Source organism: Ustilago hordei, assembly GCF_900519145.1.
Source record: "Ustilago hordei strain Uho2 genome assembly, contig: UHO2_contig_06, whole genome shotgun sequence".
In the NCBI taxonomy this organism is placed as follows: Eukaryota; Fungi; Basidiomycota; class Ustilaginomycetes; order Ustilaginales; family Ustilaginaceae; genus Ustilago; species Ustilago hordei.
Genome location: NW_024545253.1, coordinates 170,251 through 186,402, shown reverse-complemented (window position 1 = coordinate 186,402; position 16,152 = coordinate 170,251). Strand labels below are relative to the sequence as shown.

The 16,152-nt window shown below is 51.9% G+C and overlaps 6 protein-coding genes and 2 non-coding genes across 8 annotated transcripts; 5 read left to right on the top strand and 3 right to left on the bottom strand.

Annotated features, from left to right (window-relative positions):
• Window positions 1–168: 168 nt before the first annotated feature.
• Window positions 169–280, top strand: tRNA-Gly(GCC). Its single transcript has one exon. It is a non-coding gene; the product is annotated as a tRNA-Gly (tRNA).
• A 239-nt stretch (window positions 281–519) lies between these two features.
• Window positions 520–2,614, top strand: UHO2_03521 (uncharacterized protein; the record flags this gene model as incomplete). Its single annotated transcript, XM_041554127.1, has 5 exons — window positions 520–529; window positions 617–910; window positions 1,198–1,258; window positions 1,347–1,440; window positions 1,529–2,614. 5 exons carry the CDS (start codon window positions 520–522, stop codon window positions 2,612–2,614), a joined length of 1,545 nt encoding a protein of 514 aa, XP_041410061.1.
• Window positions 2,615–3,887: 1,273 nt separating this feature from the next.
• Window positions 3,888–4,760, top strand: UHO2_03520 (uncharacterized protein; the record flags this gene model as incomplete). Its single annotated transcript, XM_041554126.1, has 2 exons — window positions 3,888–3,959; window positions 4,068–4,760. 2 exons carry the CDS (start codon window positions 3,888–3,890, stop codon window positions 4,758–4,760), a joined length of 765 nt encoding a protein of 254 aa, XP_041410060.1.
• Window positions 4,761–5,142: 382 nt separating this feature from the next.
• On the bottom strand, window positions 5,143–7,161 carry UHO2_03519 (uncharacterized protein; the record flags this gene model as incomplete). Its single annotated transcript, XM_041554125.1, has 1 exon — window positions 5,143–7,161. The coding sequence occupies one exon, from the start codon at window positions 7,159–7,161 to the stop codon at window positions 5,143–5,145; it is 2,019 nt and encodes a 672-aa protein (XP_041410059.1).
• Window positions 7,162–7,942: 781 nt separating this feature from the next.
• Window positions 7,943–12,169, top strand: UHO2_03518 (uncharacterized protein; the record flags this gene model as incomplete). The annotated part of the gene is made up of 2 exons (XM_041554124.1): window positions 7,943–8,960; window positions 8,991–12,169. 2 exons carry the CDS (start codon window positions 7,943–7,945, stop codon window positions 12,167–12,169), a joined length of 4,197 nt encoding a protein of 1,398 aa, XP_041410058.1.
• Window positions 12,170–12,756: 587 nt separating this feature from the next.
• Window positions 12,757–12,868, bottom strand: tRNA-Gly(GCC). Its single transcript has one exon. It is a non-coding gene; the product is annotated as a tRNA-Gly (tRNA).
• A 371-nt stretch (window positions 12,869–13,239) lies between these two features.
• Window positions 13,240–13,860, top strand: UHO2_03517 (putative manganese superoxide dismutase precursor (sod-2); the record flags this gene model as incomplete). The annotated part of the gene is made up of 1 exon (XM_041554123.1): window positions 13,240–13,860. One exon carries the CDS (start codon window positions 13,240–13,242, stop codon window positions 13,858–13,860), a length of 621 nt encoding a protein of 206 aa, XP_041410057.1.
• An 83-nt stretch (window positions 13,861–13,943) lies between these two features.
• Window positions 13,944–15,310, bottom strand: UHO2_03516 (related to UPF0586 protein C1778.07; the record flags this gene model as incomplete). The annotated part of the gene is made up of 2 exons (XM_041554122.1): window positions 13,944–14,069; window positions 14,153–15,310. 2 exons carry the CDS (start codon window positions 15,308–15,310, stop codon window positions 13,944–13,946), a joined length of 1,284 nt encoding a protein of 427 aa, XP_041410056.1.
• Window positions 15,311–16,152: the final 842 nt, after the last annotated feature.

Here is a 16,152-nt window from a genome sequence, read left to right as displayed (position 1 = left end):
GGTGGTGGCCGTGACAGACTCGGCAAACGAAAGTGGAATTGCAAAAAGTGGCCCGTGCGTTCGAAATGTTGGAAGAAAGAGGGGCTCTTGCTCTCCAATACACGATTTGCTCTCTCTCTCTCGGTAGTAGGGATATTGTAGGCAATAGACCCCTAAACGATCACGTGAGCATTGATAGTGTAGGGGTATCATGAGTCGTTGCCAGTCTCATCATCTGTGTTCAGGTGTGTTTAAATCCACTCGATTCGACTCGACCGGGGTTCGAGTCCCCGTCAATGCATTGTTTTTTTTGGTTTGATTATTAATCCTTTTTTACACGCAAGGATGAGAGAAGGACAAATTGCGGATCCGAGCGAAAGATTCAAGCACGTATCAGTCAAGCCCAGCAGTTGATCTTCGTCCACACACACACTCTCCAGCTCAGCCATCATCTTGATTGAGCACAAGCTTTTACTATTTTCCCTCTTGCATTACCACCACACCTCAATTCCAGATCAACCATATCACAGGAACATCACGATGTCGGAAGGTAAGATATCATTCATCCAATCGCACACAGATCAATGTTCTATTCCGCTGACCGCATCCTTTCCTCCCCACCGCCGCACCAATACAGTCGAACGCAACGACGACCAGTCGCACTATGCCGACAACTTTGATCGCGACGCCATGTCGCAGGACCGCGCTCGCTCTAGGTCGCCCGTAGCCGGCGGCGCTCCATCCTCGGACCGAAGGGACTCGCACCGCGACCGATCCGATCGTCCTGCCCGCAACTTTCACGATCGCGCCGTTGCATCGCAGCACGCCGCACACGAAGCTTCCAGAAAGAGTCAGAAGAACTGCAGGGTCTACGTAGGGAACCTTAGTTACGGCGTCAAGTGGAACACACTCAAGGACTTTATGAGGGAGGGTGGGTAGTCAATCGTCTCGGTCTCCAGCATGCTTATTTTGAGTTGTTTTTTTTTTTTAATACGTCAGCCTAGCCTTCAGAGCAAGTGCGCACACGTCGACGTTGGCGCTGTCCTGCCGTAATGGTGTATAGATGCTGGTTGAATGTGAGATCAATAGTGGATGGACGTATCGAATGCTGATGGGAAAGGTTTTTATGCTTTTATTCGTCATGGTTCGGGTTTTATCGCGGCTTCATACATCGGCATCTACATCTACGTTCAACCGAACCGAAACTCACATCTACAGCTGGTAACGTCGTCTTCTCCGAGGTCCTCACTCTTCCCAATGGAAGCTCCAAGGGATGCGGGTAAGTATTCGAACTACATCCCAAAGCGAAATGTACACCAGAATCGCTTGCTCACCTCTTCATCGCAACATCAACTTGGTCCCCACAGTATCGTGGAGTACAGCTCTTCTGAGGAGGCTCAGAAGGCCATCAGTCAGTTGACCAACAAGGAGCTCGAGGGTCGTCAGGTCTTTGTCCGAGAGGTAAGTTCTTACTACAATGCCGCGCGTCAGCTTCTTGTTTTACATCACGGCTCACCAGGGCTTGTTTACTTCACTTTGCTCCTTACAGGACCGCGAGGATGATGCTCGTTACGGCGGTACCCCTGGCGCAGTCCCTCGTGGTGGAGGCCGCGGTGGCTTCGCTGGTGGCATGGGCGGACGAGGAGGCTACGGACCTCCCGGTCGAGGTGGTTTCTTTGGTGGCCCTCCCATGCCTCCTTACGGCGGTGGATTCGCTGGTGGCGCCCCTACTCAGCTCTTCATCACCAACCTTCCCTTTGATGTCAGCTGGCAAGACCTCAAGGACCTTTTCAGGTCTGCAGGTAACGTGACTCGCGCCGATGTCAACATGGGACCTGATGGACGCTCCAAGGGTACCGGTATCGTTGCTTTTGCCAACTCGAACGACGCCTCGAACGCTATCGCCATGTACCACGGCTACGACTTCCGCGGCCGTATTCTCGAGGTGAGACTGGACAAGTTCGCCGGCGCTCCTCCCATGGACCCTTACGGACGTGGCGGATACGGACCTCCTCCTGGGCGTGGTGGTCGTGGCGGCTTCGGTGCGTTCGGCGGTCGAGGCGGTTACGGTGGCCGAGGTGGTTACGGTGGTGGTTATGGCGTTGACCCTTACGCCGGTGGATACGGTGGCGGATACAGTGGCGGATACGGTGGCGGATACGGTGGAGGCTACGACCGGTACGGTGGAGCTCCTGGAGGATTGGGAGGTCGTCCCACTGGCCCAGCAAACGCTCGACCTCCTGCGCCACCTGCTGCACCTTGTCAACAGATCTTTGTCAAGAACTTGCCCTGGTCGACATCGAACGAGGACCTCGTGGAACTCTTCCAGACCACCGGCAAAGTCGAGGAGGCTGAAATCCAGTTTGACCACGGTAGGAGCAAGGGTACAGGAGTTGTACAGTTCGCTTCCGTGGATGACGCCGAGACTGCGATCGCCAAGTTCAACAACTACGTGTACGGTGGACGACCTCTGGACATTGAGTTCAACCGTCGCTGGAACAACTTTGGACGTGGTGGCAACAACGGCAACGGTGGTGGTGCTGGTGACAATGGCGTCGATGCTTCGGCTGGCGATGGTGGGCAGCAGCAGGGTGATGGTGATGCTGGAGACGCTCCTGTCCCCATGCAGGCCTAAGCGTCGGACGAGGATGGCTGCCTAAATTTTGATTCGCCGTGCACTGCCAATACTTTACCAATGTAAACGAAGGACTCATCTTGATAGGAGGGTGATGTAATGATATGCTCTTCTCCAACCTCGGTTGTGTCACTGCCAGGGTAAGTGATCGGCAAGATGTGCATTCATTCCCGATTGCTCGGATCGGATAGGATTTGAGTGAGATGCGGTGAGCAAGATGCGAACGGTTCGCGGACTTGTGCATGTTGAATATAAACGTCGTTTAGGTCCCGATACTGGTGATCGGGGAGAGTCTAAGTACGATGTCACTGCTAAAAGACAGAACAAAATATACTCAATTGACTAAGGGAATGTGGCGAGAGCCTAGTGCTCTCTGTGAGTTATATATACATGTGAGTGGCACTTGCCTGATGTGGGGGTACTACTACTTCATGGTCTATCATGACAATGAGTGGGACTGTGTTGCACCTGATTTCTCCTGAGATCGACTTGACCTAATCCATGATTGAATTGGTAGCTCAACCAGATTGGCTCTGCGTCGTTCTTTTACCATCTCATTGGATCGTCATTTTCAGCAGTGCATTGGTCGAATTTGGCTGCAAAATGACATTGACGTTGCAGTTGATTCTCGCACATCCTTCCAAATCCCGGCCGACAAGTTGAGAAACAAACGAGAAATCCACTCTTGACTCTTGCCTGCCTCTTGCCTGCCTCTTGCTTGCCTCTTGCCTGTCTGTCTGTGTGGATCGCGTTGGCTCAGGTTTCAAACACTTGAACTTATCCATCGAGACAGGTCGGCACTGGATCGGTGCAGGTCTCTCGTTCGCCGCTTTTTGCCCTTCAACTTGCGCTGTCGGCAGCCTTCCGATGAGCTGACACAATGCTGCTATATAATCACAGCAATCTTTTGTATGATCACAGCAGACTTTGTATGATCACAGATACACAATTCAAACGCTGGACAGGCTCTGGTATAAGTGGGAATAGAAGTGGATGCTAATAATAAAAAGTTGCAAGCGAGAATTCTCAAATTTCAGGGTGCACGATCCACGCAGAGCAACACAGCACACGCTAACTTACGCCGAACTTGCAATTTGAACTTGCAAGCAAGCAAGCAAGCAAGCACTTGGCCACTATCTTCACAGGACCGCAGAACAGATCTTCTCCTTGCGCCTGCTCCGGCTCATGCCGATCCTATATAGTCTCCTGCCTTGTCTCTCTCGCCTTCACCATCAATCCCTGTCATCGACCCCCTAGATACAAGTTCGCAATCATGTCGCACCTCAAGTACGCCGATGCCAAATATGTCTTTCTTACCGATTTTGACGGTACCATCACCCTTCTCGTAAGTAGCATCTATTCTCCGCTCAGGAGCGGAATCGTGGATCAAGTGGTGACAATCAAGTGGCTCACTCGCAAACATTGTCTCTTCTCTTTTTCTGCGCTCGAATAGGACTCCAACGATCACATGGTCGACACCGTCGGTATGGGTTACACCGAGCGCCGTAAGCTCAACGTCGAGATCGTCGAGGAGCGTCTCTCCTACCGTGAGGGATTCAAAAAGATGATCGAGTCCGTTAAGCGTCCCTTCTCCGAGATGGAGGAGCTCGTTCGTCGCGATGTCACCCTTGACCCTGGTTTCAAGCAGTTCTACGCTTTCGCCAAGGCCAACAACATCCCCGTCATTATTGTTTCCTCCGGTATGACCCCCATCATCCGCTCCATTCTCTCCAACCTCATTGGCGAGAAGGACGCCAACGAGATCGACGTCATCTCCAACGAAGTCAACTTTACCGACCCCGAGAAGAAGGGTGAAACCTGGGAACTCGTCTACCGTCACCCCGACAACCACTTTGGACACGACAAGTCTCTCTCCATCGCTCCTTACCGTGAGCTCAAGAACCGACCCACGCTCTTCTTCGCCGGTGACGGTATCTCGGACATGTCGGCCGCTCGTCACGCCGATGTTCTGTTTGTCAAGGATAAGGAGGACAACGATCTTGCCACTTACTGCAAGACCAACAACATCCCCTTCCACCTCTTCCGCGATTGGACCATCCCCAAGAAGATGCTCGAAAAAATCATCTCGGGTGACCTCAAGATCGAGGAGGTCTCTGGTAAGAGCTCCAACAACGGCGACTTCTAAACGCACCCATGTCCAACTCAACCTGTACACACCGACATAAACCGCTTGAACGACAGCTAGACCTATTTATCCTATCCTACACACATTCGCTCGCTTTGTAATCATACCACTATACAATCTCAATAGACAGACTCACATGACTCGTCCAGCTTGCAACATCTCGTTGCCTGTCTCGGTCAATCTCTCTGACCCGCTGTAAAGGGCGCTCCTGATGTTGGTGTCGCCAAAGATCATGTTGACTGCCCATCAGATCTCTCGTCACACTGGATTTACAAGACACTAGTCACTCGAAAAAGGACAGAAAAGCCTCACGCCTCACGCCTCACGCCAAACGCGAAATGCCAAACAAAACAATGCATTGCAAAGGACAGCGACTAGAGTATCACGGTGCAAACCCCCTATTCCCATCATTCCCTGTAATCACCAAAGCAGTCAAGACCAAAGCGATCGTTGTTGGAGCAGCCAGGAAGGTGTAAGCAGTAAAGATAGTTTTACTGATCAATCTTTCGAAGCTGGGATTTCCATGTGCACTTTGACTTGTAATCTGTGCCAGTGTCAAGGCTGGTGGGGAACCAATGATGAGGCAGGCGCAAGCGACGAAGACAGGATCATCCATGACATTGCTTGCGGTAGCAATTGCGTACCATGCTACGAAAGGCAGCAGGATGAGAGGAGTTAGGATCATACGGGATGAAATAGCGACTGCGATCGTACGTCGTTCCATAGTCGTCACCAAAGCCTGTTTTGCGCTTGCCTTCTGTAAACGTCCAGCTGAGTTGCGAGAGTTGAGATCTGCGTTGCGTGCTGCTTGATCCCATTCTCCGCCGAGAAGAGGCGAATTGGACGAGTTGGAGGTGCAAGCTTGACTAAAGCATGTTGGCTCTTCAACGTACCGAACTTCTTCGATATCCGATCCACCATTGCTGGATGAGCCGCTGTTCCAAGGGTTTTTCCCCATCCACGAACCCAATCTTTTCCTCTTGGTATCTTTGGCATGCACCAGTGTCGACTGACCAGACACAGTAGATGATTCAAGAGAAGCTTGACGCCAAGGATCATCTTCAACCTCGCTTGCAGTACCACGGTTTCCTGTTGCCTTAACCCGCTCTAGCGCAGTAGGTTGAGGACCAGTAGCACAAGTCGATCCATCGCCCACCGGTGCACTAGGAGGTACAACCTTCGGAATCGACCCCTGCCTCGCCGCCTGCTGCACTGCTGAAGCATCAGCAACAAAGTAGGCACCCAACACCACCATCGTCAGCGGGATACTACAAGCGCCTGCTGTCTCGAGCGCGCCAACGAGAGGTTCCAACGAATCGATCAACTTCTGCAGTGGTGGAATCACAGCAACAACCAGCGAAATTACAGCTGCGTAGAGTGGCGCAGTCATGAACCCGCCAATAGCATAGAGCGGACGAAGGATGAGGTTGTGAATCCATTTTTTGCAGCTCGTGGACAAGTTTTTCCAACATGAACGATTCTCACGACTGTTGCTTGCACCTGGGAGAGTGATCTGGCCTTCTTCTTCGTATGCTTCCAGGGGTTCATCTTCGACATCGGAATCGTGACCGTCGTCGCCGCGAGCAGCACCGTAATTCTGGGCATTAGCATCCGGTGAGTTGGGAAAGCTGCGTGCCCAAGCAGGAGGACCGGTCCTCGTTCGTATAGGCCGTCGCTCGCCAGTGGGACGACGAAGGGTGATGCATGGTCGACCCTGATGACTGTCATTTTCGCTAGCGGACGAGGATGGGTTCGGGTTGCTGGTTTCGGAAGCACGATCAACATTGTTGTTCTCGTTCTCAACATTCTCCTCTACACTACTAAGCAGTTTTGCACCGACACTCCAACGAAGAAACATGCCCAGCGTACTAAAAAGCACCAAATAAGTCAACGCTCTTCCCAACATGCCATCCACAGTGTCCTCCGGCTCCCCCTGCTCATCCCAGTGCAGCTGAGGCACAGTAACCACCAACGACCGCATCAACGCAACCGGCAACGAATTCGAATTGGGCGAAATCGCACAAGCAATCGCAAAATTCCTCTGCGCCGTCGATAAGCTCGCCATCCACGATAGCACCACTGCACTCAGTGTCGATACGACCGTAACAATGACAAACCCCAACGGCACGATGATCAACTCGGCCAACCTTGCGGGATTGAGGGTAAAAGCTACCTTGGAAAAAAGCAAGGCTGGGGTGAAAAAGGAGACATTAAGCTTATTGATCTTGGTCTGGGTTCGTTTATCGATGATTCCTCGCCGGGCAAGAATATATCCAACCAAGGAGAGAATGACAACCTGGAGAATGGAGGAAGCTGTGACCTTGATAAGACCCAAAATGGGTGCGCCGGATGAACCGTGTTCGATGTATGAAGCTGTGGGGAGGACAAGTGAATGCCTCATTGCGGGTGAGTGGTGAGGTTTGTGCTGGTGATGATCAAGTCGCAGGCTTGGCTTGATGTATCCTCGTTCCGTTCGTAAGCTTTGCCGTCTAAAGAGGAAATTGTGCAAGGGGGGGACTGTATCTGAGCTACGGTCACGGTCAGGATGTGTGTTAGTGGAGAGAGATAGAGAGGTTTCACTTACTTACCTACGACCAACGACGAACTGGTAAGCAAGTACGTCGGAGAGGTGGAGATGGTGGTGGTTCGGAAGCAACGACGTTTGTCAACGACCAACCCGGGTTTCGGACTGCGCGTAAAGTTATCCACCTGACGCGTCTGTGCGATTAATAAGCATGAGCTCACCAACCTTTCGGCCCGAGGACTGGTTACTCATCATTTGTAAGCAATAAATGTTACATTCCCCTCAAAAACATGCCAACGCCCAACTGCTACTAATGGAAAAAGGGCCTTGGTCAGCGTCCAGGCAGTTGAAGTAGATAAGGCTACACAAAGCGTAGAGACAGTGAGGGTAGCGCTTACGGCCGAGTAAAAGGCCTGAGCATCTGAGCACGGACCACATGTGTCACAACCTACTCAAGACAAAATGCTTTGTTATGTTCTGCAGTTAATGCGGCTCTCTGCCGCTCTTCTTTTGTATATATATAGACTCCTCGCTCTCTCGCTCTCTCTCTCTCTCTTACTATCATCATCAACAAGACGCCTCAACTCCAACCACTGACGAATGACTTCAGCGCACTGACGAATGACTTCAACTGATTAAGAGTCTGAAACTCAATGCAATGCTGCCATCAACAAGAGCTGGACAGACGGGAAGGGGCGATGATGATCAAACGACCACAGGCAACAGACAGGAGGAAGGATGGCTCACGCAGGTAGTCAGGATCCTCCAGCTGGCGAACCCAGCACTAACGGCCGAGGAAGCAATCGTACGAGCTATGGGTCTCATCAGCATTAGCAACCAGACCCCGCACAGGGAAACCGAGAAGATCCCCAAGGAGGTGTCGAGCGCCATTGCACACATCAAGAAGCTCAGCGACAGCAACTGGCACACTTGGGAACCTACCTTCATCGACTGCCTCCAAAGAGTACATAATGCGAAGGAGATACTGTATGGCATGGTAGCGCCTGGAAACGAGGAATACGACGAAGACTTGGATAAAGCCCTCGTGGGCCTCATCCATGCCTGCTGTGACAACAGTCCAGACAGCCGTATCGACACCTACACTGTCAGGGGAGTGGATGAAGAAGTCCAGCTCGGTAGCACACTCTATGCCAAACTCAAGAAGGCACTAACGTTGAACGACGCTGTAAAGCGAGCAGGACTGCAGGATTGTATTCACACAGTGCGCTTGCACAATCGAGACGTTGTCAGGCTAGGCAAGGAACTCGATTCGATCTGGAACGATGCGGCACGCCTGGGAAAGCATTTCGATGAGGACCTCAAGAAATCAACTCTCTATCGCTGCACGGCCCAAGATTGGTTCTATGCCAACGCCGTCGACGCACTGAAAACAGCCAGACCAGACTGTAAGTATGACGAAGCCTACCATGCACTCGCCAAGAAACAGCAGGATGGTGAGGTCACCGGCCGTATTAGAGGAGCAGCAAGGGTTGCCACAAGCATGGACCAGACGGAGCAAGGACCCAGAGGCAGGTGCGATCCTCGCAACCCCTCGGCCCCTCCAAAGTGCTACGCTTGTGGAGGACCTAATCACATTGCTCGAAACTGCACGAACACCAACAATAACCCCGCACCTAGTAGAGACGGACCCACCCCCAATCCAGCACAAGAAGCGAGTTGATAGGAACTCGGGTGCACCCTCCTAGCGATCGGCGGGGATGAGCAACCAACATCGGACACCTGGATCGTCGATTTGGGTGCGACGCACCACATGGTAAACGATGAAAGAATGCTGCTCACCTCGATGCGCAAGGACAGTCAGATCTGTACGGCTGGAAATGAAAGGCTTCAAGTGAAGGCCATAGGAGACACCTCCCTTTGGGTTGGCGATGTAACCATTCAACTATTGGATGTGCTCTATGTGCCGAAACTTAATTCTAATTTATTATCAGTACAAGGCTTGATTGAGAATGGTGCACGGGTAACTTTTGATGAGTTTGGAACCATCATTAAGCAAAATGATGGTACACGAATACAATACAAGAGGAACAGAAGAAAAGGGCGGTTCGAAGTACAGGGAAAGGCACTAGCCCTGGAGTTGGAAGAGACACTTGACGACATCCCAGAGGACAACCAGAACACAGGAAAACTAGATAATGCCCCAGAGGGCAATAAGGACACGAAGCATCAAGACAGCTACCTATGGCATGAGAGGTTCGGACACCCAGGACGAGACAAAACGAGACAAATCCAGGCTCATTACCTAGGTACCGACGAGGAAATGGAACATGAGTCAAAGCACTGTAACGCGTGCAGCCAAGGAAAACAGACTCGAGCACGGATGAGCCAATCAGAGTCGGAAAGAATGGAGGCACCATTAGAGCTGGTACACGTAGACCTGATGACAGATTTCAAAGGACATGCCAACTACCACTATGCACTAGTTGCTGTAGACGACTTCTCCTCCCTGATCTATGTGGAACCACTCTGCACAAAGAGTGCTGCACTCACGGCACTGAGGAGGTGGATAGCCAGGATGGAACGGGCAACGGGCAGGAAACTCAAAACACTCCGCAGCGACAATGGAGGAGAATGGTGCAGCATAACAGCCGAAGACTGGCAAACTCAAGAGGGTTTCAAGTGGCAAAAGAGCGTCCTGGGGATCAGCATCCAAAATGGATGGGCAGAGAGAGCAATCAGGTCGGTCCAAGAAAAGATGCGCTCGATGCTGATTGGTCGAGCTTGCCCCAGAGAGTTGTGGCCATATGCAATCACAGCAGCAGCACACGTGATGAACCTTACCCTGTCAGCCACCAAAACCATTCCCCACGAGGCCTTTTATGGAACCACCACGCACAAGCTGGCCCAGCAGCTGCGAGTCTTCAGATGCTTGGCATGGGTTCATGTTCAACAGAAGGACCAGCAAGGCAAGTACGGGGCTAGAGCAAAGCCAGCCATCATGATTGGGTATGACGACGAACACAAAGCATGGAAGTTTTGCAACCCGGACCAGCCGGCGTCAATCCAATGGAGCAACTCAGCAACATTCCATGAGGATAAAGGATGGAGTGATCGCCAACAAGAGGCAGTCAGGCCCATGGTGACCACAGAGGTCGAGGAGGAGGGTGTCACGCCAGCCATAGTGGAGGAGGAGACCAAATCAGAGGCCGCAGTGGAGGATCTCCTACCAGCCGAAGACAGCACAGTAGGCGCCGCCAACACAGCAATACTGAACCTGGACCCAACGCTTGGGGAAGCAATGGACGGTGAGGACGCCCAGCTCTGGAAGGAGGCAATACGAAAGGAGCTAGAAGGACTCGAGGCAATGGGGACTTGGGAGGTGGTGCACCAACCGCCAGGAGTACCACTTGTGGACTCTAAGGTTGTGCTTCGGCTGAAGCTTGACGCTGATGGTGTACCTGTTAAGCACAAGGCGCGACTGGTTGCAAGGGGCTTCACACAGAGAGAGGGGATTGACTACCAAGAAACCTTCTCTCCAGTAGCACCCCTCGGAGCGATCAGAGCCATCTTAGCACTAGCGGTGCAGAACAACTGGGAGGTACATGCTCTGGACATCACTATGGCTTACTTGAACTCCACGTTAAAGGAAGCAATCTACATGAAGCCGCCAGAAGGATCAGGAGTAGCACCCGGCAAGGTGTACAAGGTAATCAAGGGTCTATACAGCCTAAAGCAGTCTGGACAAGAATGGAATCAGGAGTTCGACAGGTCCTTGCGACGCATGGGATTCTTCCAGGTAGAGTGCGCTCCCTGTATCTACACCAAGGGACAGGGTGAAGATATGGCAATTGTGGTCATCTACATCGATGATACATTAGTCATAGCACCACAGCTGGAAACGGTCCTAAAGGTTAAGAAGCAGATTGGCCAGAGATGGAAGATGGAAGATAGCGGTGAGGTCTCTCACTTCCTGGGCATCAAAATCAGTCGAGACCATGCGATGTGCACCATGACGATTGGTCAGTCAGGGTACATTGACCAAGTGCTGGCAAAGCACCTGGACAAACGTACAAAGCCGACCACGGTTCCAATGCAGAGCATACCGGAGGGAACCCTTGTCGCAAGCGCAGCACAACAGAAGGAGTATCCGGTGATTGTTGGCAAGCTGCTCTGGGTTGCCAACAGCACCCGGCCCGACCTTAGTCTCACCGTGGGTGTTCTCACTAGGCACATGCGTGAACCATCGCAGGAGCATTATCAGGCAGCACAAAGGGTCTTACGCTACCTCGAAAGCACAAGGCAGGTTGGATTGGTTTATAGGGCAAGTGAGTCGCAAGAGCCACTGGTTGCACACAGCGATGCAAACTGGGCAAGCGATGCCACCATACAGAGAAGAAGCACATCGGGGTCAGTGGCGTTAGTGTACGGGAACCCAGTAGCCTGGAAGTCAGCGACACAAAAATGCGTGTCATTGTCTGCTGTCGAGGCAGAGTTCATTGCAGCCACAGAAGCAACACGTGAGGTGCTCTTCCTCAAGCAACTGCTACGCTCAATTGGCATTGCCACAGGCACACCGACGGTCTACTCGGACAACACTGGTTGCATACAGGTTAGTAAGGACCCAGCACAGCACTGGAAGCTTAAGCACATCGACACCAAGTATCACTTCGTCCGTAACAATGTACAAGAGGGAAGGGTGCAGATCAAGTACATAGACACCACAAGAAACTTGGCAGACGTACTCACAAAGCCCATTGGGAGACAGGCAATGCAGCAAGCAAGATCTGGGCTACACCTGCGAATACTGGCATCAGTGTACGAAACGGGGTCCCCGAGCTATGCGACAGTGTTGAAGAACGGAGGTCACACCTTGAAACAACAGCATAATGAACAGGGTACATATGCTGTTGAGGGGGGGAGTTGAAGTAGATAAGGCTACACAAAGCGTAGAGACAGTGAGGGTAGCGCTTACGGCCGAGTAAAAGGCCTGAGCATCTGAGCATGGACCACATGTGTCACAACCTACTCAAGACAAAATGCTTTGTTATGTTCCGCAGTTAATGCGGCTCTCTGCTGCTCTTCTTTTGTATATATATAGACTCCTCGCTCTCTCGCTCTCTCTCTCTCTCTTACTATCATCATCAACAAGATGCCTCAACTCCAACCACTGACGAATGACTTCAGCGCACTGACGAATGACTTCAGCGCACTGACGAATGACTTCAACTCAGGCAACTCGGTCTTTGAGGTCCTTGCGCACCGAAAGCTCACTAATGACGTTGTGACGGCCAAGCAAAGATGGTCTGTTGTGTTGATATCGGTGGCTTGGGATGACCGCCAAGACGAGGTTAGAAATGAAAGCTCGATCAAGCTGCTTGGCAGACAATGAAAGCTTTTGAGTAGCATCCCGAGTGACGGCACAGATTCTGGAGCAAAAACAAAGTCAGCAACAGGGTTGCAGAACAGAAGGATGGCCGATGAAGAAAAGACAAACAAAAAAAAAAAAAACAATGCATTGACGGGGACTCGAACCCCGGTCGAGTCGAATCGAGTGGATTTAAACACACCTGAATACAGATGATGAGACTGGCAACGACTCATGATACCCCTACACTATCAATGCTTGTATGTTGAGTATCAAAGGTTTTGCGTTAATGAAAAGATGCAAAGTGTATTGTGGTGCACGGACCACAAGATCAGCAGCTACACTGATCAAAGTCAGTAAGCGAAGGTGCCAGAATTCTCTCTCTTTGCGTCACACACACCGACTGTCACACAGTCCTTCAACTAGGCCGAGTTTAGCACAGCAGAACGGCAGTCTTCCGGTCTTGCTCCACAAAATTCCAGAGAGGAGAGTGAAGAGTTGGCTCGTTCGCCGATTCAGATATATAGAGTCGCTATCTATTCATCTCGTGCCTTTGCCCTTTTCACCCCATACCCCCAACCACCCTCTGATACCATCTTATTGACTCGACTCTCTCCCACATCGTAACAATGTCCGAGCACACTCTGCCCCAGCTTCCTTACGCTTACAATGCCCTTGAGCCCGCCATCTCCGAGGAGATCATGACCGTCCACCACACAAAGCACCATCAGCTTTACGTCACCAACCTTAACAACGCTATCAAGGCTTACAACCAGGCCATCTCCAGCAACGATGTCCGCAAGCAGATCGAGCTTCAGAGCGCCATCAAGTTCAACGGTGGTGGTCACATCAACCACTCGCTCTTCTGGAAGAACCTTGCCCCTTCCAAACAAGGCGGTGGACAGCTCCAGGATGGTCCCCTCAAGCAGGCCATTGAGCGTGACTTTGGCTCGCTCGACAACTTGAAGTCCAGCTTCAACGCCACTATTGCCACCATCCAGGGTTCTGGTTGGGGATGGCTCGGATTCAACCCCAAGAACTCGAAGCTTGAGGTTGTTACCACCAAGGACCAGGACCCTCTCATCTCGCACCACCCCATCATCGGTGTCGACGCTTGGGAGCACGCCTTCTACCTTCAATACAAGAACGTCAAGGCTGACTACTTCAAGAACATCTGGTCCGTCATCAACTTCAAAGAGGCAGAGGACCGCTTCAAGGCTGCTCAGACCGATGCCAAGGCCCGTGTCTAATTCAATTCACCAACTTTTGTAATCAATACCACACCACGATTGGAATGAGTACGAAACCATTTACTCCATCCTACATTCTACCTTTACACTGCCCGTGCTGGCTCAATATCTCGTACTTTGCGGCAGACGAACAACTCGGGTAGGTAGTGATACTGCAGCATGCCGTTGAGCATGCCTGTGTACGGTGTTGGAGATAGCTCCCGACGTTCCTGCAGGACAAAGGAAACAGCGGCCGGTAAAACAGTGTCACTAACAGCACTTCAGCATCAGCAAGGACAGCTTCAGTACTCACCTCGAGTTCAAAGCCCATCTTTGGGAGTAGTTCGATCAGTTCGTCGAGTGTCAATTCAATGCTCAGGCTCTCGCCCGAACCGCTTCTCGAGTTGCCAGAGTTCTCAAAGTGCCACAACAGAGGTCCTGCGTTGATCCAATGTCCGCCGATCGGCAGAACATGGTTGAACGTCTCCAGGTAGCCTAGTATATTCTTGGCCGTGTCGATGAAGAAGCACGTCGCTACCACGTGCCATGCTCGCTTCTCTTCTGGCTTCGAGTAGACCTCGCAAAACTCTCCCGCTACCATGCTGAATTCGCTCGTTTGCGGTAGCGTTGATGGAAGCACGTCAGGGATCCGAATGGCTCGCAGCATATCTTGAGCTCTCCTCCAATTGCTTGACGAGTGCACAAACGGGTAGATTGTGTGGACATCCACCTGGCTCGACTTGTTGAGAATGTAGTGAGACGCTAGCAGCATGTAGAAGCTAAACTCGTTGCCTTGACATGAGTAGCCTTGTGCTGCGTACTCAAAAGCAAGACGGCCAAGCCCTGCACCTGGAACCAGAATGCGCACCCGACCACGCTCATCAAAGGCTATTTTGCCATATCGACTCGTAACAGCTTCCATCAATGGCTCGTAGACCGCTGAACGTTCCCACTCGCCTTCACGACTCCAGTCACGAACCAACTGTCTGAGTGTGCTTTGAATCTTGTCAACTTGCTGTCCCGAGATCTTTCGGCGTTTGGAGTTGTTGCCGTTGGCATGGCTGTCTTTGTCCTTGCTGCCACTGCCACTGCTCTCGCCTTGTGCCGGCTGTGACTCTCCTGCCGGATCTTGCCCATCATAGGCGTCTGGGCCGAGGAAGCCGCGCGATTCGTCTGCGATAGCGGACAGCAGATCAGCATTCCGCCGAATTCGATCATCGATTTCTTCTAGCCTTGATTTGAAGCCTTGTCTCTGCTTGACAGACGACGATCCATCCAACAGATCTGGCAGGGGAAGAGGTTGTCCTATGTCAGTCAAAAGCTCTTGGTGGGCTCTGGGCAGCGAAAAGTAGGATCTTCGGCGTGCATCGTTGGCTGACAAGCAGTATGGAAGGTAGTCATCAAACGCTTTGAGGACATTGGCAAAGTGGAGCCTCTCTTGACGCTGCTCCTTGTCTTCTTGTGTCGACATCGCATCTCGCTCCATCGTAGCTGTGAGCAAGCGGGCGAGACAAGGTGACTGGCTTGTAAATGTGATAAGCTCCTGGTGTTACGCTAAGAGTCTTATCTAGTCCAAGACGGTCGATAAGAAGAAATGGATCAGATAACAAGCATGCATCCCAGCCTGACTCATACGGCCGTATAAATGAGCGTCAGTCGGACGATACAGAAAACAATATACCGAAGCCCTGTTAGATCGCGGGTCATCGAGGTCCAGCTCAAATGCTCACGCCAAGTCACGTGCAGAAAAAAGTCCGAGTTCCGGGGAATTTGTTGCCTCGGCAAAATGCCGAAGTTGCCGACGTGTTCCACCCCAAAAAGCGTCCATCTTCAACATCCTCCTTCTCCCCCTTACCATGACTTTCCACATCCATCGCTGGCTTCGACCGCTAATGCCTCCCTCTACATGAATCTCGATGCTGTGGGCGACTCTGCGTCGCCGCTTTATGGCGCGGCGAGCCCTGTCGACATCGATCTTGTCTCAAACGGTACGGTGGCACATACTAACGGTCACAGCCATCCTGACCGCAACAGCCAAGAGACATTAAGGCGCGAACGCTCCGACGACGACGATCCTGGGTCAGTGGTACCAGAGCTGGCTTCTGTTCAGCTACTCTCACAGTCCACTCAGCGATCGAATGGGTATGTCAACCCGCCTTCTGACGGCGATACAATAGGCTCGCCCGCATCGCCCTCGCCTGAGCAATCAGGCTCATATTCGCCAGAGTCCACCGTCGAGCCCGCAGACAGGCGTCGTCGACATGGCAGCAACCCTGCAGAAGATGATGAGGACGTATGGGAGGACGAAGAAGA